Here is a 27,255-nt window from a genome sequence, read left to right as displayed (position 1 = left end):
TTTCATCTAGACCTACTAGTGACATTATTTTTTTCCTACCATTAACAACTTGTCATATAAACTATATTGTGAAATTTTTGTGAAAATATTATGTCTATAATTTACATTAAGAGAGGTAATTAAAACAAATAATTCTCTTTATATTTATAACTCAAACTACTACTTTTATAAATATTAACCAAATATTCAATTTTTTCAAAAAATATTTTTTACCAATTTTTACCAAATATATAATTTTTTCAAAAAACTAAATTTCATTCTACACTTATTAAAAACTTCACTTTTTCAAAAAATCTAATTTTGAAAAGCTGAACCAAACTACCCGACATACGTACCAAGTTGACAATAATAAAATCTAATTTTGAAAAGCTGAACCACACTACCCTGACATACCTACCAAGTTGTCAATAATAAAATTGTGGAGACACGATTGTTACTTCACCCCTTTAACTTGCCGACATATCTTTTTGTTGCTAGCATTTTTCTTTACACCCGTGATCCCCGACATATTTAAAGTTTTCACCATCAATCAACATCTTGATGTTGTCAACTTGGCAGAGCATTGAATATGAAAGGAGGGCAGGCAGGTAATTTAACGTGTCATTGGATCACGCTTAGCTATAACATAAATAATAGTATTGAGTAAAGATTTGATGACGACAATCAGTCGCACTTAGCCCATTGACGTTAATAGATAGAATGATTGCTTCTATGACTCTACCTTTTTACTGGCACTAAAGAAGAGAGCCTACATCTTATTCTTTTATCTTTTTTTTTTTGAGAAGAGCTTATTCTTTTATCTATAAATGGGTTTTATCTTAAAAATAGAAGAAGAGAAAAGAAAAGAAGGAGACTGGGGTTGGTTACTTCGTGGAAAAAGCGAAGACCGCGAATAAAGGATATCCAGTTACTTCCGTCTTACTTGTAAAAAGATTCCATGGATTGGGATTGAATTTTACAACTTTATTAAAGTAGTAAACGCAACAGTACCAATACCACCTTTTCTATCACTGGTTTTGATTTTCTATACTAAGGAACTTTTCTTATTTAGATTCTTCATTTTTTTTTTCAAAATATTTTTATATTTCTATGTTTAAGTAGAGACAAAATTAAAAGATAATTTAATAAAAATGTAACCCTAACTTCCACTAAAATATTACTTAAAAAATAGAACTATTTTAAGGGGCTTTTTCTATTTAAATTTTTCATTTTTTAGTTCAAAAATGCCCTAACACCTCTATATTTAGATAAAGATAAAATTAAAGAATAATTCGGTAAAAATACAATTTTAACTCTCACTAAAACATTATTTAAAAAGTAAGACTACTTTCTTATAAATTTTCAAATTATTTTATTCACTTATAAATTAAATTCATTCTAATAAAAAAATATTTACAAATTAAATTCTTAAAATAAAAACATGTATTTTTTTTCTTAAAAAATGCCTCTACTTAGCGCGTGTGATAACGCTGGTTCCTTATATCAACTTTTCTATTACTGCTTTTGATTTTTCCTAAGTACCTTTTCTTCGAAAATGAACCATATATTATTCAAGTAAGCAGTAGGAAAAGAGTCCGCATACGAAGCCTCAAGTGCGAATGGAGTGGCCTAAGTACCTTTTCAATTATTGCTTTTCAATTATTGCTTTTGATTTTTCCTTATAGTACCTTTTCTATTATTGCTTTTCAATTATTGCTTTTGATTTTTCCTTATAGTACTTTTTTATTACTGCTTTTGATTTTTCCCAAGTACCTTTTCTATCATTGCTTTTGATTTTTCCGTAGTCCAACTTTTCCACGCTTTTTTTAATATATTTTTACTCTTTATATTTTGGATTAATTCCCATTTTGATCTCAATTTAAATTTTGTTATTATTCTAGTTCTTAAAAATAGAAAATCAATTATATTTTGGTCTTTGCCATTAACCCATTAATAGAAAACTTTGATGTAACATATAGAAGCCTAGTTAACACAAAACATGCTGACACCGTTATTAAAATAGAGAAATGCTATGTTTACAATATTTTATAATATTTTTATAACAAATCATAAGTGGTTAGTTGTTATTGGTTTAAATTTGAAACTAACACTAAGATTACTTTTTTGCCCTAACAATAACAATCAGTAATAACCTGCCACTTAGGATTTGTTGTAAAAATATTGTAAAAATATTGTAAACATATTATTTCTCATTAAAATAATATTTAAAAATACCATATCAACATCCACCTAATCTTATTTTTAAAAATTAATTTATCAATTTAAAAAAAATTAAGAAACTTAAAAACAAAATTGAAAACGTAAAAACACATAAATTCAAATCATGTTGAAGAACATGAATAAACAAGATCTTAAACTCAGATTACAAGAACATAAGCCCAGACCACAAGAACATAGTACACAAAGATTTTATTTTCCAACATTTCTCATATCACAAATTCAACTAAATACATAGAATTTCATCCCAAACATATCTCTAAAACCAGTAAATCAAAACCCAACCAAATCAACAACAAAACAACATATCACCGATCAGACCAACAAAACCTAATCTCTATGCTTCCATAAATTCCATCCAAAATCATCAAACCACAAATCTCAAGAAACCCCAGAGGCAGATCTACGTTTGGAATTGATTTTTAAAAAAATCCAAAAAACCCAAATGTTGCTCAACGTTTTCTTTGCATCAAGACCTCATGGCTTCCATGATCAAAACCTCAAATATCAAGACCCCTACATATGCTGATATGCTCATCGTTGGTCGAGGGAGAAGCCTAAAAGGTAGACCTACAACCCAGATCACCCAATCAACCGCCTATCAATGGCTGGGATGAGGCTTGAGAGAGGAAAAGAGCAAGGGTGAGGTAGAGAGAGGTTTGAGAGCCATTGCCTGAGGCTTTGTTGTAGGGACCGACCACCACCTTAACTGATCTGGGCTTCACAACATCACAACATACCCACCGATCTAGGCTTCACAACAACACAACACCACCGAATCCTTATTCCCATTGTTGTCGAATCACCACCACGACAACATGCTCAACCGATTTGAACCTGAAGACACTGCTGCGATCTAAACCCCTTCAGATACTCTCTCCTTAACGAAGACAAAGATAATGAAGTCGATGAAACACCATAGAAACTCTCCGACCAGTGAATAAAATTCTGATCATAACCTCCACCTCCTCTACTTTCTCCACTTGACCATAGAGGCCTTGTCGATTGGTGAGTATCAAAGGATTGGAAAGAGTGAGATCATGAGATAGAGATAGAGAAAACCAAACCTTTTGTATTTTTGTGTTTGGTTCAGAAAAAATAAAATGCAAGAAAATATGAGAATTGAGAAATTAAAATTTTAATTTAAATCAAAATTTTATTTTCTGTTTAGATTAAAATTAAGAAATTAATTTTTTTTAATAATTTTATTATGATGTGATATTTTAAAATGCTAAATAGTTAGGTTAGCATTTAATGTGCCAATTGGGCATTTCGTCTACCACGTAGGAGTTCTCTATTAACAGACTAACAGTAAAAACTAAAATAGAGACTAGAATACAGTAAAATTAAAATTAAGACCAAAAATGAGAATCATCCCAGTGAGGGAGTTTGGATTCGAATTATAGGTCTGTTTGGATAAAACTTATTTTGTTGAAAATGAAAATTGAAAATACTGTAGTAAAATTATTTTTAAATGTGTAAATAGTGTTGTGGGACCCATTTTTATTGAAAAAGTAACTGAAAAGTAGAATTTGTGGGTCCGTGAATAGTGCATATGTGCACTGTTTACAGTTGACTTAGTTAAATAGTATGGCTGGAACCAAAAAAAAAAAAAAGAAGTCAGTAAACGCAAACGCAGCCACTTGAATCCAAACTCCCTCTATAAGTGGCTGCGTTTGCATTTTTTGACCTTTTTTTTGTTCCAGCCGTACTATTTGACAAAGTCAACTGATGCACTGTTTATAGATCCACAAATTTTACTTTTCAATTACTTTTTCATTAAAAATAGGTTCCATAATACTATTTACATATTTAAAAATTATTTTGTTATAATATTTTTAGTTTTTAATTTTCAATTTTAATAAAATAAGTCCCATCTAAATAGACCCATAATTCAAATTGGGCACTTCAATTTACGTAGGAGTTTCTGTAAGTGAATTAACAATTGAAATCAAAATAGAATTGATTTTTTTCACCCTTTTTTTAACCCAGGCGGCGCTATCATGGATACTAATAGGAGCTGAACCATTATCGTGGATTCGAAACAAGACAAGTCAACAAAGGCTTGCTGCAAGTGTGCACTGCAGCCGACGCTTCCAACATACAACAGGAGTTCGGTCAGAGACTATAAAAGTACAAAATCCTCCTGACCTTCCAGTCTTTTTCTGAAGTTCCTGATAGATTACTGTTAAATAGCTTCTTCTGCCGCTTCATTGTAAGATCGGCATACGAATTCCTTTGACCAACAGGTCCTCGAACCAACCTGTCCCCCTTTCTTGGTAAGCGGTTTCTTTTCATTCATTCATTGATTTAATGTAGCTGTAGCTTGCTTCCAAGTTCAAGCGTTAGCGGTAGAAGCTAGTAGCCAGAAGCGAAAATAATATAGTGACTAAAAGTGTATTTTTGCCCTTTGTTTTTTTTTTTTTACCCAGGCGGTGCCTTTTTCTTACTCTTTCCCTCCAGCCTCTATCTCTCTTCACTGTATTTACAGGTGTACCGTGGCAGTTTAAGTAGTAGTACTTTTATATGAGGAAAACGATGGGACTTGGGATTTCAGAATCCAAGGTTGTCTATGTTGTTGTTCTTGTCATTTTCGTTTTGAATTGCTTCACCCAGTTTGGAACGGACGCTCAAATTTTGCCACAAAATGAAGGTATGTACTTTCCCATATCAAGGGTTTTATAAATCCAAGGTTGTCTATGTTGTTGTTCTTGTCATTATCAAGGGTTTTATAAATGCTAAACGCTATTTTTAGCAACAAAACCACCAAAAACCCATCTTCATCGAGGATGCTAATCTTTAAAAAAATACAAGCTGAGCTACAGTGAGCTTTCAAAGACTGTAACTCTCATCTTAAAAAAAAAAAAAAAAAAAATTATACGGTTCTCTCTCCTCTTTCCTTTAAAAAATAGAGAAATAATAAAAAAATATATTTTAATAAAGTGGTAAAAAAATATAATTTTTTTGATATTAGGTAGTGAATTGTTAAAATAAATAAATTAGATTTTTTAGATTAAAATTTTTAAAATCTTTGACGAGGATGCCCTTTTAGTCTCTAACTGAACAATTTATTTTACTCTGCTTAATCTTTTATGTTTTGCTGTTTTGTTTTCCGTGAATTCAATTTCTTGGGAATTGTGTTTGATTTTCGACTCTTCTTCTTCTTATGCCAATTACTTGCAAGACTTTTCTGTGTTTTCTACTGGTAAAACAAATTAATCGAGTGAATTGCTCCTCGAATTTAACCGATTTGGATTTTAAATTTCTAGTTTCTGTTCTTTTCTTGAATTCATGTTGTGTCTATGCAATCAACCATTGGGTTATAATGGAAATGTTTTCCTCCAAATCACGATGGAAGAATCTCCTTTCGTAAATGTTTTCCTCCAAAATTTCGTAATAGTTTCCTTCTATAGAATTCTTGGGTCACTAGAAATTTAAAATCCAAATCGATTAAATTCTTCTTCACTTTCAATGGACGGGCTCATCTCTTTCAAAAATTTTATGCCCTGAGAAGTGAGAACCAAAAAATGTTAATTATCAGCAATATGTCTATTGAATGAGATATGATCCTGGTCCCTATTACCTATTAATGCAGCAATTTTTTTTTAATAAATTTTTTTATGTCATTATGTAACCGTTAATATCACCATTCACATTTACTTTTTGAGTAATTTTACTGGGACAAATAATTTTATAATATTTTTTTAAATTATTGTTTTAATTAATTTTTATTGGTTCTCATCTAGTCTTACAATTAACATTATTTTTTGATTTACTAATAATCACTCATCACATTAATAATTTAAAGAAAAATATTGTAAAATAGTGGATAAATTTAACATTTTCCCTATTTTTATTGTAAAAATAATGTAAAATATTAAAAATAGTTTATGTCTGAAACATTACTTTTAATTTGTTTAAATAAGTAATATTATCATTAGATAAATTATTTCATTTAATGTACACATTGCTTTATTAGGAAAATTCAATCTATTTATGTAAGTTGGTTGGAGGAATATTCAATATAATTAATAGAAGTAGGAGATATAATAATTTTATAGATGCACACCTTTTTTTAATTTTTTTTAATTTCATAACTTGTGGACTTGTGTGAAGGTTGGACCCTTTATGCATATATAAACTCACCCCTTTTCGCAATTACTCACAATCACACAAATTAGTAAGGGCACGTTTGGTAAACCGTAATAAACATTATAATGTAATAGATATTCCTATGGCATAATTATTCGGTTGTTTGGTTATATTTTTATTACAATGAATAGCTATTCCTTATAAATAGTTATTCTTCAAAATGAGGAATTATTATTTTTTATCAAAAGTACTGAATATCTATTCTTTCGCCTTATGTAATAACTTCTTAAAATTTTTTCATAAAAAACCAGTAGTTGCCATATTTTCAAAAGGAAAGAAAATAAATTTTCTATGTTGTTAATTATTAGATCTATTTTGAACACCCTAAAATAAGTATATTTTAGGAAATTTGAGTTAAAAATGATTTAATTACACATTCTTTTTATACTTTACTAAATTTTGGATGCATATTCAGGATTCTATTCCTAAATGGTCACCAAACTAATGAATAGTAATAGTTATTACATTCCAATTTAATGTATTCTTTGTAATACTTATTCTTATTCTCATGTAATAATCATTACAGTGTATCAAACATGCCCTAAGTTGTGAAATTGGGTGTGAGAATAGTTATGTTATGTCCGTAGTCTTGTAGTAAATAATTTGGTTGGTCGGTGATATTAAATGAATTTAATTTTTTTTTTCTTTTCTTTTTGGCTTGGATCACTTTAGAGAACTTGAACTTGGCATCAATTAATTTGATTTTTGTTGACTTGACTAGATTTTGTTTGACGGTTATTAATTCCTTGTTTTCTTTCATATATATATTTTTTAATAAATGTAAACTGTTATTAATTTTCTTGCAATAAGAATCTGCTTGACATTATAGCTTGATGTTCCAACCACTATTTTGACTATCATGCCCAACATATATCTTTTGGTCAGACCAGGAATTAAAAAAAAAAATGTTATTCAATTTAGTTTTTGACGATGTGATATACTAACATGTCAAAGATTCGTGTGTATTAAAAAAAAAAAAATGTCAAAGATTCATTTGATTATTAAGCATGTTGGAATAGAGAAGTTCTAGGACTACAATCATTTCTACTACAAATTTATACGGTGGATAATGATAGATTGCTTCACTTTTACATGAACCCATTATTTACAGTCAACCACGTAAGATTTTTTTTTTTTTTTTGAGAAACCATCACGTAAGATAGTTGTGAGAAAAGATGTAAGAAAGGGTGTGACTATTTACATTTCATGTGGGTTTATTAAATAAAAAGAAACAATTACAATGTACCCACTCTTGTTTGATTCTATTACAATTTAGTATTCAAACTTTCAATTATATTACACAAACTTTCTCCTTTCAGAAATTGTAAATTTGGACAGAATCCAAATCAAAATGTAGCAATTCACTTTATAAATTAAATTGTGATAGGGTCAAACTATAAAATATGAATTGAAATTTACTCAAATAAAAATATAGTGTTTTTAACTTTTACAAGAGTTAGATAAAAAAGAGGATCATACTTGGATTCTTTCTTTACTTTGGGACCCAGTGGATTACTTTCTTTTGGGACCCAGTGATATGCATGCATTCACAAAGACGGATGTGATTATTGAAGTATATGTACAGACATTAGTTATCTAATCACTCGCATGTCATATTGCTTCTTAAAAAACTGCGCTACATAATATATGTTTTTTTTTTTTTTCCAATAAGATGATTATAACAACTTTTTTGGGTTTTTGTTTCCTTTTTCGCTTGGATGTTCTCTATTCTCTAATTTGTTTTTAAATTTTTTTTTCTGTAACTTCCTTAATATGCATATAAATGCATATTACTAATTGTCTTTGTATCTAACAGTGAAAGCTCTTGAAGCAATAAACTCAAAATTGAAAAACCTAAATTGGAAGATCAATGAAGATTTCTGCAGAATTCAGGGAAATGTCAAGAGATTCATTACAGAAGACATGCTAAGCAATGTCACATGCAACTGTTCTCTCAGTAGAGGCACTATTTGCAGCATCACACACATGTATGAGCTTTGTTTTTCTTTCACATTCTCCAAATTTTTCTTGATAATAATGCACAAAAAAATGTTTACAAATATTTATTTATGCAGTTCATTTATAGTTAGATTCTAAAAATAGGAGTTTGCAAATATTTTAGCATGATGCTTTACTATAGATGCAATAATAGTAGTTGCAGACAAAAAATGGTAGGTTACACACAACTTGACCTTTAATTATCAATAATATTGCCTTTGGAATGAGGTCATAATGTCTTCTCTCCCCCTCACCAACTTCTCACCACCACCACCACCACCACCACAAACCTCTATACCATCTCCACAAATATTAGAGAACAAATTGCTGTTTGCTAGAGGGGGAACAACGCTAATGTGATCAGGCCAAAGTGGATATTGAGAGAATTATATGTTGATGGAGGAGATTAGTTGGAGGCAAAAATCTCAACTACTATGTTTGAAGGAAAGGGGTAAAAATACAAAGTTCTTTAATAGACTTGCAAACTCCCATCACTACAATAACATCATAGGGTGATTAGTGGTGGATAGGGGGAGATTACTAACCAGGATACCATTAAAGAGAAGATAGTGGATTTTTATAAGACTATTTATTCGGAGTCTAGAGTTCATAGGCCTTTGTTGGATGGGATGATTTTTTTATTTTATTTTATTTTTCTGTTTTGGAAGACGATGTGTGTAGCTAGCTGGAAAGATGTTTAACAGAGGATGAGGTGTTTGAGGTAGTATCCACTATGAATGGGAATAAAGCTCCAGTTTTGATAGGTTCACGATGGCTTTTTTCCAATCCTGTTGGGGTATTCTGAAGGGAGATATTATGAAGGTATTTCATTATCTCCATGCTCATGGTAATTTTGAAAAATGTCTCAATGTTATGTTCATCACTCTCATCCCAAAAAAACTTGGGGCTATGGGGACTAACGATTTTTGGCCGATTTGTCTGATTATTGGGTCTATAAGATCCTGACAAAGGTTTTGGCCATTAGGCTTGAAAAGGTGCTTGATAAAGTGGTGCCTGAGCCTCAAAATGCTTTTGTCATAGAACGACAGATTTTGAACTCAATGTTGATTGCCAATAAATGCTTAGATAGCCGCCTTAAATTAGGATTACTGGGAGTATTGTGCAGCAGACTTGGAGAAAGTGTATGATCATGTGCATTGGAATTTCTTGTCGTATTTGCTTTGACAGTGTGGGTTGGTGCTTAATGGAGGTAGTGGATATTCTCGTGTATTTCCACGGTTCCATTTTTGGTGCTTGTGAATGGTAGTTAGGGTGGATTCTTCGATAGTTCACGGGGATTGAGACAAGGAGACCCTTTATCGCCTCACTTGTTTGTTATTGTTATGCCCTTAGCTAGATGTTTGAGAGGGCTAGGATTGGCAACTTTATTTCAAGTTTCTTGGTGGGCGGATGTGCTTGGAAACATTTAGAGATTTCTCATCTCCTCTTTACAGATAGTACTTCGATTTTTTGTGCAGCGGATCCAGAGCAAATTTGGCATTTGAAATCGGTTTTTGTTTAGTTTGAGATTATTTTAGGTCTGAAGATAAATTTTGGGAAATCTAAATTGGTTCCAGTTGGTGATGCTCTCAATGTAGAAGCATTGGCTGGTATTTTTAGATGCAAAGTAGCTAAGTTACCTATGACCTATTTGGGTCTTTCCTTAAGTGCTACTTTATGGCAAAAGAACTTTGGATTGGAGTGTTGGAGAAAATGGAGCGGTAATTGGTTGGGTGGAAAAGATTATATCTTTCTTAGGGGGCTGTATCACTTTAATAAAGAGCACCTTTTCCAGCCTGCCTACCTTCTACTTATCTCTGTTTCCTATCCCAATGAATATTGCTAGATGTATTGAAAAATTACAAAGGGATTTTGCGTGGATAGGATTAGGAGATGAGTTTAAGTATCACTTGGTAAAGTCGAAGACTATTTGTGTACCGTTCAAAATGGGGGATTGGGTGTTCGGGATTTGGTTTTATTTAAGTCTTTGTTGGGGAAATGATTGTGGAGATAGCTATGGAAAGGAATGCCTTGTGGAGAAGGGTAATTGATACTAAATATGGTAGCATGTTTAGGTTGGTGTTCTCATAGGGTGTAGGGCCCTATAGCGTTGGTTTGTGAAATTATATCAAGAAGGGGTGGGATGATTTTTATCCTTGTATCATCTTTAAGATGGGGGATGGTTCTTCTATTAGATTTTGGCATGACCTTTGGTGTGAGGGACTTCCTTTGGAGAATATTTTCTCAGAGCTTTTCAATATTGCTAGTAACAAGGAAGCTTCAATGGTTGTGTTGCTGTTGTCTTCTGGGGCACTTTCCATTGGAATATTAGTTTTATTCAACCAGTTCAAGATTGGGAGTTAGAATCAGTTGCCTCTTTTGTGGACCTTATATGTGCAGGTTCTTTGAGAAGGAATGGGGTGAATAAAACGTGCTGGAAATTTTCTCCTCAATGTGTTTTTAACGTTCTCTCTTATAATAAACCTTTACAACCTCTAATCACCTATTCTTTTGAAACTTTTTGCGAAAACCAAAGGTGCCTACAAAGGTCAGTTTCTTTATTTGGACAGCAAAGTTAGGGAAAATTTTAACCGTTGATAATTTAAGGAGGCGAAAACTGGTGGTGATGGATTGATATTGCATATGCAAGAAGAACAGGGAGACTGGTGATCACTTACTTCTACATTGCCAGTAGCTCGAGTTATGGAAAATGGTGTGATCCCTTTTTGGGGTTCATTGGGTCATGCCGCATAGTGTTGTGGAACTTATAGTGAGTTGGTCAGGCATGTTTAATAGACTCATAACAGAGGTGCTTTGGAGCATGATCCCTCATTGTCTTATGTGGGACATATAGAGGGAAAGGAATAAACGTACTTTTAAAGGGGATGAAGATCGATTCATGAGTTGAAGCTCATTTTCATTCAGACTTTGTTTGAATGGGCAAATGCTTCTTCAGGTGTTGTTACTTTCATTTCTCTTCCTGATATGCTTGATATTTGTACTTTTATTTCTATTTAGTGTTTTTTTTTCTTTGTTGCCTCATAGCACACTGCCTATGTGCCTTGTTTTGTCTTTTTTTTTTCCTTATACTTTTTTCAATGAAGTTTATTACTTAGCAAAATATATATATATATATATATTATGAAATGGAGCCTATGTATTAAGTGATGGAAAAAAATTGGGTTATCTAGAACTTGAGCTTATATATATATATATATATATACTTGTTGCTCATAAAATACACCATCGCGCAACTGGATGGCAAAAACTTATTTTGATGGGAAATTTCTGGACTGAACTGATGCAGTGAATCCTAGCTACCTGACTTGTTTATTCTAGTACTTGAGCTTTAATAACAATTAACAAGCTTGTACTAGTTGTAACAAAGGTTGTTTAGGATAAGCTAGGAGCCTAATTAGTTACATAGGAGCCTAGTTAGTTGCGCATAGGCCAGGTGCCTATGGCTTTAAACTAGCTAATAGCATGCATCCTTATCTAACTATAAATAGACAAGCAAGTGTAATCTGTATTTGGTTTAGATAATCCAATATAAGTGTAAACCGAGAGGTATTTTCCAAGAGTGTCTATTGAAGAGTTGAAACACCCCTAGCCTACTTTAAGCAACTTAATCTTTCCTTTGTCCCTCCAACTAAGTTCCTAATCTCACCCACCATCATAAAGCTTCAATAGATTTAAATCAAATTTAAAAAGTTAATTTTTTTTTTTTTTATGACAAATTTGAAAAGTTAATTAAACTGATAGTCTCTATATATGCTGATTCTTATTGCATTCAGTTTCTTATTGTCTTTGTCTCAAATTTTTTCTGCTTTTTTCTTTATTTGCTATGACAGTCAGCTGAAGCGTCTTAATCTAAGCGGAGTTCTACCAGTTGATTTTGGAAATCTTCGTAATCTGCAAGAACTGTAAGAGAAACATTCATGTTTTTTCTGCATTTAAGAAGTTAATTAACCTCATCATATTATCATTTTTGCTGAATTTTCCATAGAGATTTTTTTATTATGAAGAGTAGTTATTGAGGTGTTCGCACATTCTTCATTTATTCTGTACACTACCATATTTCTCATTGGATTTTAGTTGGCTTTCTTAGAACTTGTAAAAATTGAGAGTATTACTACTTGTTAAATTGATGATGATATGGCTAACTAACATTAAAACAACAGAAACATTTAATTTCTATCGGATACTCAAAAACCAGCTAAGCGTATATTATTCTACCAAACAGGTTCATATATATCTTCTAGATTTAGTTGCCAATTCCAAGCACACACTGATGCACCATGCCAATGATATTATATTAACCATGAAAAATACTTCTATGTTTTCTGAGTAGATATTCACATTAATACAATCATTAAGGAACTTGGTAAGCCTTTTCCAAACAATATGTAGTCCATTTTATATAAATTTTGACTTCATCAAAGATTGGCCTTTTTGTCTTATGACCTTGAAATTGAGAAAGACCAAATGAATTTTCTTTCATTTAACAGTGATCTCAGTTTCAACTACATCAGTGGATCAATTCCTTCTAGTTTCTCTCAGCTCCCTCTTGTCATTCTGTAAGTTATTTTTTGCATTTGCATCTATGAGAGCCTTTATTATTTGCCATATAGGTGTGTTGACCAAAGGGTTCAACAGTTTGGTCATTTCCTAACAGTTGGTATTCTACAGGTCCCTTTCACGAAACCGGTTAAGTGGTGAAATTCCTAAGGGAATTGGTGAGATTGGTTCACTTGAGGAGCTGTAAGTCTTGATGTAGATTTTATTGCTTAATTAAAAGAAGAATGGTGTACAACTTGGGTTACAGTTTAAGTTGCATTTTATAGGGTTTTGGAAGCTAATCAGCTTGATGGACATCTTCCTAAAAACCTAGGAAATTTGAGCAGCTTGAAGAGACTGTAAGACTTGCCTTTATTTTCCATTTTAATATCTTCTTTGTATTTGTTTTTTCTGTTTCTTTTTTTTTCCTCTCCCGGGGAAATAATATTTTACTAATAATGCATTCTGGTTTAATAAGCTGCAGTATCTTTTCTGCAAAAAAAGTGTTTTGTAATTCATAATGGGCAATGAAAACACATTGAGTAGAACCATAGAAGATAATTGCTAAATATGATGAGCTAATTCATTGATTTTAACAATATCCAGGGGTCTGTAATCTTTCCTTACATTTCTATTAACTCTACCAGTTTTTAACTTTTCTTCAGTTTGATACAGTTGTATGATTTTTAGGATGCCAATTCTTTTTTCAAGATAAATTCCTCAAATGAGCTGTTATTCATGTTCATGTAAAAGTATATCTCATTCAGATACGAGTATGGTTTTGTGTCTTCTCTGAGTTCAATGAAACTGTAGATTGTATTTGTCATTCATTTTGGATATTTCAAGTTTGAACTCATATCTGTATGGATGGCTAACTTGCTCTTGATGTCATTTGTGACTATGCCTTACACATAGTATCTATGTTAACCATCAGCACCTGTTTTATAGGCTTCCACAATATTTTGCTGCCTTGCCTCGTGGAATCGCATGACCAAATATTTCTTTATCTTGCAGTGTTCTTAATGCAAACAACTTTACAGGCACAATACCAGAAACGTTTGGAAAATTAACGAACTTAACTGAGTTGTAAGTAATTCAATTTGACATGATTAGTTAGACATATAGCTTTTAGAATACCAAAATTCCTAAACTTGAGATACTGCCTGCAGTAGGATAGATGGGACTGCAATTTCTGGGAAGATACCTAGTTTTATTGGGAACTGGAGCAAACTTGAAAGACTGTAAGTATTGTACTTAATTAATTTTATCTGCCATTTTTTTCCTCTTGGAGTTTTGACTTCAACACTTTTTTTTTAATTTTTAATTTTTAATTTTTTTGTTGTTGTCTGAGGAAATATTAATCACTTGCAGTGATATGCAAGGCACGTTCATGGAGGGCCCCATCCCTGTCACCATATCCCTGTTGTCAAATTTAATTGAGCTGTGAGTGCATGCTCCTTAGGTGGTCTTATACATTGGTACAAAATGTGAAATGTACAAAGATGGTTCGAATGATTTTTCTAATCCTTCATGTTTGTCAGGAAGATATCTGATTTGAAAGGATTGAGTATTGGATTTCCTAATTTGAAGGATTTGAAAAAGTTAAAATACTTGTAAGTTATATTTTTTACTTGTTTTCTTGCAACAAATAATCCTATGTAATTAACTTTTTAGTTTTGTTAACTTTCTGATTTTTGTCTTATTCCTGTGTCTCAGGGTTCTAAGAAATTGCTTAATCACTGGTTCAATCCCAGGTTACGTAGGAAAGTTAGAATCTTTGAAGCGATTGTAAGTTTCTTAAAATGGGTGTATTCATAGAGAGGTTTTACTGGGGAATTTCTTTTTCTATATCTAGTTTGATTACTTTTTTATGTTTTGGCTTTTGTCATTATGAGACATCTTATATGGTTTATTCTAACAAGTGTTATGAAGTGACTTGAGATGATCAAAATGGAGTTTCAATTTGTTGTTCAAGTTTTATTGATTGTCAACACTATTGTTCATTATTTTGAGATGCTTGACTGCTACCAACATATAAACTTCGAGATTTTTATTCAATGAAAGAGATGTCAGACGGCATACGGATATCTGATGTAGGTTTAATTCTATCAATAGGGAATTCAACAGTTTTTTCCATATTTATAGGGAAACCAAACGCAAAGAAGAATAAAGCATCACATTATTTCTAATATCTGCCTACTAATTAATTGACCACACTTAGTGATATTTATCCTCTTTCCATGATTGAGGTTGGTTTGGGATTAACTTCTTGTTGATGTAATATGAGGGGTTAAACATGTTAAGATTACCCTTTCTTCTTCTTCAAACAAACCACCCCCCCCCCCCCCACACCAATCCCCGGTCCTCTTATTCTTAGAGAAAGGAAAAAGGGTTGCTTGATTTATTTGCAATTACTTTGTATGCTATTTTTAGCAAGAAAGTTTCTTATTCTCATAAAAAGGAATCATGTAGCTGAAAATGAAATCGTTCTCTCTTTTAAAACTAGGTTAACTTTACCACAGTTTATCTATTTATTCTTTATTCTCTCTCTCTCATTGAACTTTTCTTTCCAATATTTTTGCTTCTTGTTTCTCATTATGTTATCCATGGATAGAATATTTTATTTTGAGGAATTCAAGATACTAGACGGACTTGTGGCTATCCAGTGGCGATTGAATCATTTCAATTCAATAAATTTTACTGTTTGTGCATTTTATTTTGAAATCTGCCTATTGCCTATTTGCCACTGAATGAATGGTATTTTTTCTCAACATTTAATGGGAAAAAAGTGTAATATTTACTACTAAACTTTGTGCTGATGGCTTTATTTCTGCAAGAAACTGCATTTTGGAGCATCAAATTTTGCTTGAATATTATAGTACAACAAAATAAAATATAAATCTTGTTTAATGAATTGAATTCCATTTTCTGTAATTTATATATTTTTGATAATATGAAAATTTTATTTTCTTGTAGAGACCTGAGCTTCAATAATTTGAGTGGTCCAATTCCATGGAATCAAGAGCTAGATGACATGTATGGCACAGAGCAAAAATTAGTTCAATTACGCAATGTTTTATGTTTAATTTATTTCTCAAATTGTCCCTGTTTGGATCCTTCATTGTGACAACTCATTTGGCAGGAAAAGACATGACACAAACATTTTATGGATGTAGGTACTTAACCAACAACTCATTAAGTGGAGAAGTGCCAAAATGGGTATTGGAGTACACCAAAAATAATTGGTAGGTCTAATTTAAGTCCAGAATCTTTATTTCATTAGGCTCTAAATTTGTCAATGCACTTGTTTTTAATTGTGAGATCTTGTGTGAGTCGTGTGTTTGAACTATGAGCTTTTTGAATTCTCATTTTTTCCCAGTTAAGAATTTTTTCATAATGTAATGATGAAATGTATTGCAGGGATATATCTTACAACAATTTTTCAGGGTCATCTCAGATTGATTGTGGGACACGGTCACATGTGTAAGTTTCTTCTGTATTAATCACTTTTGTAGTCAAAGCTTTTCCTAAAGAGGATGGAAAAAAAAATCACTATTAATCCCTCTTATATCAATGCTAAGTAAAATGTAAAAATGACTAACATATTCATTGTCTTGTATTGCCAACAATGTATCTTTATTATGAAACAGGAATTTGGTTTCTAGTTATTCATCTGTTGAGAGCAACTCGTAAGTTTTTTAACTTCCTAAGACACATTTACTCTGCCTGCTCAAAATGCATCAAAACAAAATTATTTGATTGGACCTAAACTTTTCAAATTCTAGAATTTCTTGGTGCTTGAAGAAGGGCCTTCCCTGTTCGAAAAAACCAAAACGTAAGTAAAGATACATATCAGATTGTGCTTTTATGAACTTTAATAGTTTACTATTGAAGTTACTTTTGACATTGATGGAACTTTTGTATCACACACTTACTCTTATATCTGCAGATTACTCCTTGTTTATTAATTGTGGAGGAGAAAAAATAAACTTTGAGGGGAATGATTATGTACCGGACATAATTCCAGATGGGCGATCACAATTTAGTTCTGTTTCTGAAGAATGGGGTTATAGCAGCACAGGGGTCTTCATGGACAAGGACACTACTCCATACCGTGCACAGAATACATTTTCTCTGAATGTGACTGGTATCTATGAGACAGCTCGAGTTGCCCCTTTATCACTTAGGTACTATGGCCTTTGCTTGCGAAAGGGAAGTTACAAAGTAAAGCTCCACTTTGCTGAAATAATGTTCTCTAATGACCAGACATTTAGCAGCCTAGGGAGGCGCATATTTAATGTCTCGATTCAAGTGAGTTGATGGAGGATTTTCATGATTAAAATATAGCTTGTTATATGATGCCTTCCAAGATTTTCTTGTTTTGAAAAGAGAAAGGATGTTCATCTTCCCGCTGGAGCTTGCAAAGTTTTAATTTGACATTTCCTTTTCCTTTTCCTTTTTATTTTTTATTTTTTCTAGGGAAAGTTGGAGTTGAAGGACTTCAACATTGTGGAGGAAGCTCGAGGTGTTGGTATACCCATCATTAAGGAATTTGATGATGTTCTTGTAAGTGGTAGCACTCTGGAGATTCATTTTTACTGGGCAGGGAAAGGAACTACTTCCATTCCTGTCAAAGGTGTCTATGGACCTCTTATATCTGCCATTGAAGTGACACCAAGTAAGTTTTCCTGCAATTTAGGATGTCTACCTTTTTTGTCATTAACTTGCATGCACATGATTCCTCTCCTTTTATAGACTTTGTTGTTGGCGGGGGCCTATCGGTTGGAGCTATTGTTGGCATTGTACTAGCATCATGTGTGATCCTTGTATTGATTTTGGTGTTTCTTCGGATGAAGGGTTACCTAGGGAAGAAAGTCCTTGAAGATAAAGGTAAGATCAAGCACATTTTTTTTAATAAAAAAAATGTGGAGAAAGTACCATCTAAGGACCTTTTGATGGTTACAAATTGCAAGTTGGAAATAGAATAAGAAGATGTGTCTATGCTTTATTATTTATTTATTTTTTTTGTCATTAGTAGTTCATGGTCATTAATTACTCTCACTCATACATGCACTCACATATACACTACACAGATAAATGCTCCGGGATCTTTTTCTCTAGCTTAGGCATTCAAGCCAGTCCACCACCTACTCTCTCTCTCTCTCTCTCTCTCCACACAGACACACCAAAATACTAGATCTAGTGCCATAATAGATTTGACTCCCTGAAACACTGTTTCTATATAAGAATGATAAATCATATATCAAACTACTGTATTGGAAAAATTGGGTAATATCGTATAGCTTTGCTTCAGCTAAGTTCATGAGTTGAGGATAAGCAAACTCGAACCAATAACATCCGCCACATGGTAAATTACTGCCACTCAGGCCCCTAACTAATGCTACCATAGAGGCCAGTGATAGACAATAACTGCCCCCGAACACAACTTACAACTTTCATCATATTGTGCTCTCCAAAGAGAAACTCTTCTCAAAATCTCAAAAAATGGTGTTAAGTTGGAATCCCATTTTAACTAAGGATTCTTGTGGTTCCAGAGGATCCAGTTACAGGAAAAAAATCAAAGAACACTTTGCTCCTTAATGGTAATATTGGCTAATAGAAGGTTCAGCTCTTTTAGCAATGCAAAAGGGCAAAACTAGGCATAGGCATTGTACTGTGCAATGATTAATATATCGTGCGATCCTCATTCTCATTTCAACTTATATTTGGTATTGCCTATTCACAACTATAAGTGTTTTTTGATATGATACATCGAGAAGATGATGCAAAATCAACACTTGGCAAAGATTCATAATCAACTGTATTTTGGTTTAATCGATCTTTAACATTCCAATAGAAAGACATAGTGATCCTTCTTTTTTATGGATGTGTGTTTTTCTGTGTTCTTATCACTGTTTACCTTGTAGAAGTACATTTTATCATAGCAAAAGTATTGTTTTCATTCAAAAGTTTTCTTCAAGTTTGTTTTTTGTCCCTAATCTATTTAAAACATTACACATTATGTCTTTCTATCCACTCTTGTTTTTATCATATTTGTCTAACTAGGTGGTACTATTTTTAGCATTAGAGAATTTGAGATGTTTACCTTGGCCATTACATTCGAGCTAAAAAAAAAAAAAAAGGGAAACACAAACACAAGGTGAACATGCGGTATGAAACTATCAATTAAACGCATCATATGAAAGATATTTTTAAAGAGGAAAAGGTAATTTTATCCAGTAGTTAAGGGACAAAAAAAAAATCACCTTGAAATTTAAGGTCGAAAGTGTAACGTTTCAATAGTTTAGGGACAAAAAAATAACTTATTAAAGTTTATGGGCGAAAAACGAACTTCATGCAAACTTTTGTAATGAAAACAATATGTTTGCCTTTTATCATCTATCCTTTCTATTATTCTTTCTCTTGGAAATTTTCTTACTTTTTTTTTTTTTTTTATCTTCATACAGAACTACGTGGTCTAGATTTACAAACAGGTTATTTTACTTTAAGACATATTAAAGCTGCCATTGGGAACTTTGACCCTGCAAATAAGATAGGTGAAGGAGGTTTTGGCCCAGTTTACAAGGTAATTATGGATTATTGATATTTATTATTGGCAAGTGTTAATCCTAGCAACATTTTGGCCATGTCACTGGTGTGAGTACTAATGCAAGATAGTAAAAATATGATTATGAAATTGCTTTTCTTGTTCTTAGGGTGTACTATCAGATGGTGCTTTAATTGCTGTTAAGCAGCTATCCTCCAAATCGAAGCAAGGGAGCCGTGAATTTGTTACTGAGATAGGCATAATATCTGCATTGCAACATCCAAATCTTGTGAGGCTTTATGGATGTTGTATTGAAGGAAACCAGTTGTTACTAATATATGAATACATGGAAAACAACAGTCTTGCCCGTGCACTTTTTGGTAAGTCCTTCACTAACATCCACCTTATTTATATATGTATCAAGAGTAAGACTTACTGTTGAAAACTCTCTCCCTCGGTATCCAATTTTAGGTCGTGAGGAGCACCAGCTACATTTGGATTGGCCAACGAGGAGGAAGATATGCTTGGGAATAGCCAGGGGGTTAGCTTATCTTCATGAGGAATCAAGGTTGAAAATTGTTCACAGAGACATAAAGGCAACAAATGTGCTCCTTGATAAGGATCTAAACGCCAAGATATCTGACTTTGGTTTAGCTAAGCTTGATGAAGGAGAGCAGACGCATATTAGTACACGAATAGCCGGAACAATGTGAGTTCTCTTTCTCTCTCTCTCCACCTTTATTTAGCTTTTTGAAATACAACTGGATTCTGGTATAATAAATTTTAACATAGGTAGTGCAAACAATACAAATAATTCTGTGGACAGAGTGTCTCTCCAAATTGGGTTAGAGGAAAGTTCCTCCAATCCACTATGTGGCAACATGAAAAAATATCCATGAGTTCTTTTAGTTACATAAATTATTTAATATTCACATGACTTGTTTATACATGCAGATAGTCATTTTATACAACCATGTAGCAAGTTGAAAGAGATTTCTCCAACTTGATTTGGAGAGAAATTTTGTCCATTATTTCTTGTTAAAAAAAATCATACCAAATGCTGAAAAACTCACTTTTTGCGGGGTCAGAGAGCGCACATTGGATTTAATATATAATGTGTATAATAAGACTTAACCAACAATGACTCGGAGTTTTTATTTTGCCATTTAATATTGTAGCAGTGTTGTGATACAATACATTGCACTTTCATTTTTATACTGTCTAATATGAGAGCAGAAAACCTTACACTTATATTTAGAAAATGTTTTAGAAGTTTTTGTAATGGGATATTAGAAAGCCTCTCTTAGTTGGCACACATACTCACTATTCTAGTGCCATCTGTTTTTCTTCAGAGGTTATATGGCTCCTGAGTATGCAATGAGGGGTTACTTGACCGATAAAGCAGATGTTTATAGCTTTGGAGTGGTAGCTTTAGAGATTGTTAGTGGGAAAAGCAACACCAATTACAGGCCAAAGGAGGAGTTTGTTTATCTTCTGGACTGGGTAAATATTTATGCCATTCTTAGAGGATCTTTTTTTGTTAACAATTGTTACTGTTATATTTTCTTTACAGTGAATAAAAGGTTGCTTAATTTGGGAAGATACATAAATTATTTTATATACATTAATCCACTTTCATGCTTATCATCTTCTCTACTTACCAACTTGGCAAGTGTGCATGACATCATGAATGTTTATCTTTGCTCTGTTACATGCAATTTAAGGCCTATGTCTTACAAGAGCAAGGAAACCTACTCGAACTTGTGGATCCAAGGCTTGGTTCAAGCTACTCCTCTGAAGAGGCAATGAGGATGCTCAGCTTGGCTCTTTTATGCACCAACCCCTCTCCCACTCTCAGACCATCAATGTCTTCCGTAGTAAGTATGATTGAAGGAAAATGTGCGGTTCAAGCACCAATAATAAAGCGCAGTGAAACAAACTTGGATCCAAGGTTTAAAGCTTTTGAGAACCTTTCACACGACAGCCAAACACACGTGAGCTCCACTTTTTTGCATGACAGTCAAACGCAGAGAGACATGTCAATGAACGGGCCATGGATTGATTCCTCTTTTTCTGTCCAAAGTAAGGATGTGATCAGCAGAGACCATTCTTCATCAAGCAAGCTTCTTCAGGATCTTTATGACGTTAATCTAGAGTGACTGATGAATAGAGAAAAATACACAGGATTTTTTTCCCCAATCAAATTGAATTCTTGGATTTGGCTCGACTGGGATTAGATTCTCTCTTATTTTCAGTTGGATGGACATGATACATTATCTAATATATAAACATGTAATATGCTAGTCAGTAATTTGGGTAAGTACTAAAAAATTATGATCTTTTTTCTCTGTTTTTATTATAATTTTATTTGTATGTAGAACAATTTGGACTAGGATGTCCAACAATTTGAACAATAAGGGAGCTATCTATATAGTTCCTAGACCTAATCTAGGTAACGACTCAACTTATATCCTTTGCCTGGTTCACTTTAGGCCGAGGTGTACTTCTCACGGATTTTTGGGGAAACCCAAAAAGGCCTGTCTTGGGCACTTGTGCCCATAGTACCCTTAATAGGAACTTTGTGAGGGAAGGAGGAAATTTTCCTTTTTTTGACTTTGCTGAACCTTGGATGGACAAAAGGGCAAGATGTGCCCTTGTTGGAAGATATTCTTTAAAGAGAAGCTCACTTTCAAGGAAAAGTGTAGGGTGGTGATTGAGGAGGTTTAAGAGGAAGTTGATTGGATGGACTACATGGATGTTGAAGCAATGACGACACTATTCACACCTAAGATGGAGGGGAATGTGCCAACCATCATCTGTGAGGAGCTAAGTGATCCACCTACATTCATCATACCTACTATGGGCACTCTAGCATTTGGATTTGGGTTGGTTTTTCTTAAGTCATAGGAAAAATATCCTATAATGCAAGTTTTAATGTACTTTTCAATATTTTTAATAAGATGAATTTTGATTTGGCTTATTTTGATGTGTTGTATAATATTTAAATTTTGTAGTTAAATGATTCCAATGAATTTGAAAATGAAATTAATAAACAATTGACAAGAAAAATTGAACCTGTGAAACCAATGCTTGAAACTCTTAATTAAGAAAATTGTGAGAATCCACCCTTAATTAAAATTGGTTCCACTTTAAATCCTCTAGAAATGCAAGATTTGAAAGAACTTCTAATAAAATATCAAGAAGTGTTTGCATGGTCCTATTAAGATATGTTTGGCATAGATCCCGAGACATTATTTCTTCATTCATTATAATAATATTATTTCTAGGACATTATTTCTTTACTTTCCTTTGCACTAATAATAATATTATTCCATCATTCTTTTTGTAATCCTTCATTGTTTGCTTTTTCAATCTTCCATCATTTATTTCTCATGGCTATTTTATTTTCAAATACTCAATAACCAAAATTTTAAAATCTCCCAATAGTAAAATTTTTAAAATTTTTACTAATAATATTTTTTTAACAAATTTGTGAAGCACTTGTGATAATGATATAGTGAGTTATAGGTTATCTAATTTTAATTAAAAAAACTACATTCACAACAGTTTCACAGTAAATCTTATCTAATAAGTTTTTGTTGGTTCTAATTTGTACTCGTCACTGGAATTATTTGTTTACTTGCCAATAATTGTCAATAACAACCTTTCACTTAAGATTTATTATAAAAATATTGTAAAAATATTATAGTAGCATTTCTCAATTTTAATTCTCTTATTCTTTATTTTATTTTTCCATTCCTCTCTTTATTTTATTCTTTATTTTATTTTTCATCCATACAATTTTTTTTTCTACCTCTTCTCCTCTAGGACCTCTACACCAGAAGGACAAAGCTAGCAGAGTCACCATGCAGCACCACCTCGTCTACTTTCCCACCACTAGATTGAGTAAGATCGACCAATCTCTTTTTTTTTTTTTTATATATATTTTTTTTATTCAACTTTGTTGTTATAATAAGAGCTGGATTTTGTTTTGTATTTTCTGTTTGGGTTATGTGCGACGTTTGACTCTTTGAGAGAGGATCAAAGAGACTAAAATAAAGTGATGAGAGGAGAGAGAAAGAACTATTTTTTATTCAGTTGTTTGATATTTGGCCAAAACACTATTTTGGTCCCTACATTTTGATATAATAGTCAATTTAGTCCCTACATTTTGGTAGCAGTCAATTTGGTCATTGTTATTTTCAACTTGCAATCAATTTGGTCCCTACCGTTAACTCACTAACGGAAAATGTATATGTGGCAAACGGTTTACATTATTGGCGCACACGTGACTAAAATAATAATATAAAATCAAATAATTAAATATTAAAAAAGCCACACAAGCATTTTAATAAAAAAGAAAATTCCACATCAAAACAAAAAAATTTCTTATAAAATTAATTGAAAGAAAAAAAAAAGATTTTTTGAATAAAAAAATCCACAATTTCTTTCATTTTCTTTTATATTCTTCTTTTACTTTCTTACCTCCCAAACACAAAGCAATCTGAAAATCCCAACATAATGAAACTCTTTACCAAATTAAACACACAAATAGAACCCAGCAAACACCAATCATGAACAAACACTGAAAAGATCTCAACCTACCCAAACCATATCAATCCTTTCACCTCTCTAACAAATTCCACTTCGCTGGTACGTACAGGATATTATTATCCTTACCTATTAGGCCCTAAGGTGGCTAGCAAGTGAATGAGGACAAAAGAAACACAAAAATAAGCAATGGATATGTGTAGATTTGATTAAGGAAATTCTGAACTATGTGGACAAATTTGGGATAATTTTTTGATGATTATATTCAAGAGTGCTCTACTGGTTTTTATACTAAAAATTACAATGCAGTCTTCAAAAGAATAAGGACTGAGTGTAGAAAAGAGACGGAGAGACAGAAAGAGAAAGAGAGCGAGTTTGTGAGAGAGAGGTCTGAGTGGGTTTGCTGGGAAATATATGAAAAGAGAAAGAATAGAAAAGAAAATTTGAGTGTAGATAATTGTGTGATTAGTGTTTGGTTTCAGATTGTTGTGTTTGCTGGGTATTGTGTTTGGTAACTGAGAAAATGCAAGAATACAAAAGTAAATAAAAGAAATTGAAGATTTTTTTTTTAATTCACTTTCTTTATTTGTTTTCTTTCAATTAATTTTTTTAGAATTTCTTTGGCTGACGTGGATTTTTATTCTTTTATTAAAATGCTTACATGGCTTTTTTAATGTTTAATTGTTTGATTTTATATTATTATTTTAGCCATGTGTGCGTCAACAATGCAAACCATTTGTCATGTATGCATTTTCCATTAGCGAGTTAACGGTAGGGACCAAATTGATTGCAAGTTGAAAATAACAGAGACCAAATTGACCGTTACCAAAATATAGGAACCAAATTGATTGTAACACCAAAATATAGGACCAAAATGGTGTTTTCGTCTTGATATTTTTAAGCTAGTTTCCAACAACTAGCATATTCCATTTTCTTTTTCTTTTTTCCTAAACATCAGTGACTAGAATTTTCATCAGAATTTGACTGGCATTTAAATAAACTACACTTTCTTATTCCTAATTGATAATAAGAAAAAAATTTCTCATTAATTTTTTTTTAAAAAAAAAAATCTATAATAATAATAATAATAATAATAATAATAATAATAATAGGTGAAATTAAGAGAAATTCAAATTAGAATTCCAAATTAAAGTTCCAATTTTGCGTCATGTCCTAAATTATTTATTTTTAAAGAGTTTTATTTCTTAATTTTAGAATCAATTGTGGTACCATATCATAAATATTAATCCAATTGAGTTATTAAGTACAAAAACCAAAAAATTTAAAATAAATGAATTGTAAAAAAAAAAAAAAATGATTCACAATAATAATAATAATAATAATAATAAACATGGACAATTTACATTTTATGCCTAATAATACCCTTACAAAAATTTTTAAAGAGTTAACAAAATATAAAAATGACTATTAATAGTGTTAAGACATATGTGATTCATTTTTTAAGAACATATGTCACTACTTTATGTAATTGACTAATTTTTTGACAAAACGCACTTTACTTGTAATTAGGTAGATCTAGGATGTCTTTAATATTTCAAGAAACCTTGTTTTAAGATCAAGTGTTAAAACCATGCAAATCTGTCATAAATTCAAGCTGAGAAAGTGTCGGTCATTAAAACTCGACAGCTAGCATCTATCGAGCTTGAAGAGCTGTTCTAGCCCCGTGGCTTAACAGCAGCTCAACAGATAGCCTCTGTCGAGGTTTATGAAAAACAGAATTTCAGTTCTGTTTTGACTCCAATCCGTGATTATGTGTTTGGACTTTCTTTTCTCATAACCCTAGACATATAAAAGGATTATTTTAAGAGTCGTCAAAGTGGACACAAGTTGCACAAGTGTTGAGCAAAGTTTATTCAAGCAAATTATGATCGAAAACAGAATTTGCCCTATTTCATCTTTCTTATGTAGAAGTTGTTGTGTTTGTGCACCGTAGAGTTTTGTGACCAAGCATCTTCTCGATTTTCATCGTGTGATGAACTGAAGAACTTTGCAGCCAACAACCTTCTCTAGTTGGTGATTGAAGTCGCGTACTGGAATTCGCGCAATTGGTTAGTCACGTATCGGGAGTCATGCATTACAAGGAGAGATGTTATTAGAGAACAAGTCCAATTGGGTATTGGGGTAAGGGTTCAACTGTAGGTTGGTATAAAGTATTGGAATTCCTTTACTTGTAACCATTTGTTGTGATAATAGTTGATTCTCGGGAGTGGTGACCTTAAAATTACCTGGTGGGGTTTTTGTCATGTAGGTTTTCCCCATTCATAAACAAATCACCGTGTCAATTTATTTTCCGCTGCACTTAGTTTAATTGGTGATTTGTTTGTACTATTATGCATTTGCATGTTAATTTGATTAATTAATAAACTTGGCTAATTAATCAAGTAATTCATCACAAGGGGTCAATTCATTTTTGGCCTATCAAATAGTATTTAAATTATATATATAGGAATTATATTATACATCTTATTGTATATCTTTAAGTGTATCTATGCATATGCATTTGGTTACAAGCTAGTTTTTTATAATTTGTTAAGTTGTCAAGTTATGATTGAAGCAATTAATATTACTATTACTATCATGTAGGTCACATATCATTTTTAACTATGTTAATAATTGTGAAAAAAATTTATGAAAAATGTTATATACATAAGCTTATTAAATTGAATTAGGAATAGTGGAATATTTTGTACCAAAAAAGGTTTCTCTTCAAAATAATTTGGAGAGAAACCTTCAAACTCCTCTTATATTTTTTTAATGGATGTGAATTTTTAAAATTTAACCGTTAGATTGTATGTTGTAATTATATCTTTTATTCTTGCAAAATTTCAAGAAAATCAAAGATCAATAGTTATGTCATCAATCAAATGTTTAAATTTTAATTTTTTGTAGTATAAAATTATGCATAAAAAATAAGTTTATTGATTGAATAGTAAATAACTTTTGATTTGAATGAAATTTGACATGTATGAAAAGAATATAAATAATATGTAATGTAACGGTTAAATTTTCAAAATTCATGTATATTAAAAAGATATAAGAAAAGTTTGAATAATTTCTCTCCAAACTAATTTGGAGAGAAACCTTGTTCATTTTGTACCCATTTTTCTTAGTTGAATTAAAAGTGTTAGGGCATGTTTGAATTGAAGGGGGATGGTGGAGAAGTGGAGGGGAGTAAAGTAGAGTTGGCTGAAAATAGACTAATTTTGGGCTAA

General features: G+C 32.0%; 1 protein-coding gene across 2 annotated transcripts; it reads left to right on the top strand.

Moving 5' to 3' along the window:
- Nucleotides 1-4,243: 4,243 nt before the first annotated feature.
- LOC126702302 (probable LRR receptor-like serine/threonine-protein kinase At1g53430) lies at nucleotides 4,244-23,467 on the top strand. 2 transcript variants are annotated; one of them, XM_050400973.1, is made up of 25 exons: nucleotides 4,244-4,496; nucleotides 4,650-4,870; nucleotides 8,186-8,357; nucleotides 12,219-12,290; nucleotides 12,876-12,944; nucleotides 13,057-13,128; nucleotides 13,212-13,283; nucleotides 13,939-14,010; nucleotides 14,094-14,165; nucleotides 14,296-14,367; nucleotides 14,466-14,537; nucleotides 14,641-14,712; nucleotides 15,901-15,960; nucleotides 16,101-16,169; nucleotides 16,345-16,407; nucleotides 16,575-16,613; nucleotides 16,710-16,759; nucleotides 16,874-17,235; nucleotides 17,404-17,602; nucleotides 17,680-17,814; nucleotides 19,392-19,510; nucleotides 19,641-19,851; nucleotides 19,943-20,180; nucleotides 20,824-20,974; nucleotides 23,300-23,467. In XM_050400973.1, the coding sequence occupies exons 2-25, from the start codon at nucleotides 4,744-4,746 to the stop codon at nucleotides 23,375-23,377; spliced, it is 2,718 nt and encodes a 905-aa protein (XP_050256930.1). In that variant the 5' UTR covers nucleotides 4,244-4,496; nucleotides 4,650-4,743; the 3' UTR covers nucleotides 23,378-23,467. The 2 variants fall into 2 exon arrangements, with proteins under 2 accessions (XP_050256930.1, XP_050256929.1); XM_050400972.1 differs by lacking the exon at nucleotides 23,300-23,467 and adding an exon at nucleotides 21,196-22,451 and having other exon boundaries at nucleotides 4,248-4,496.
- Nucleotides 23,468-27,255: the final 3,788 nt, after the last annotated feature.

This window comes from Quercus robur, chromosome 10 (genome assembly GCF_932294415.1).
Source record: "Quercus robur chromosome 10, dhQueRobu3.1, whole genome shotgun sequence".
Taxonomy (NCBI): domain Eukaryota; kingdom Viridiplantae; phylum Streptophyta; class Magnoliopsida; order Fagales; family Fagaceae; genus Quercus; species Quercus robur.
The sequence above is the reverse complement of the archived record's forward strand: the minus strand, read 5'-3'. Positions and strand labels throughout refer to the sequence as shown.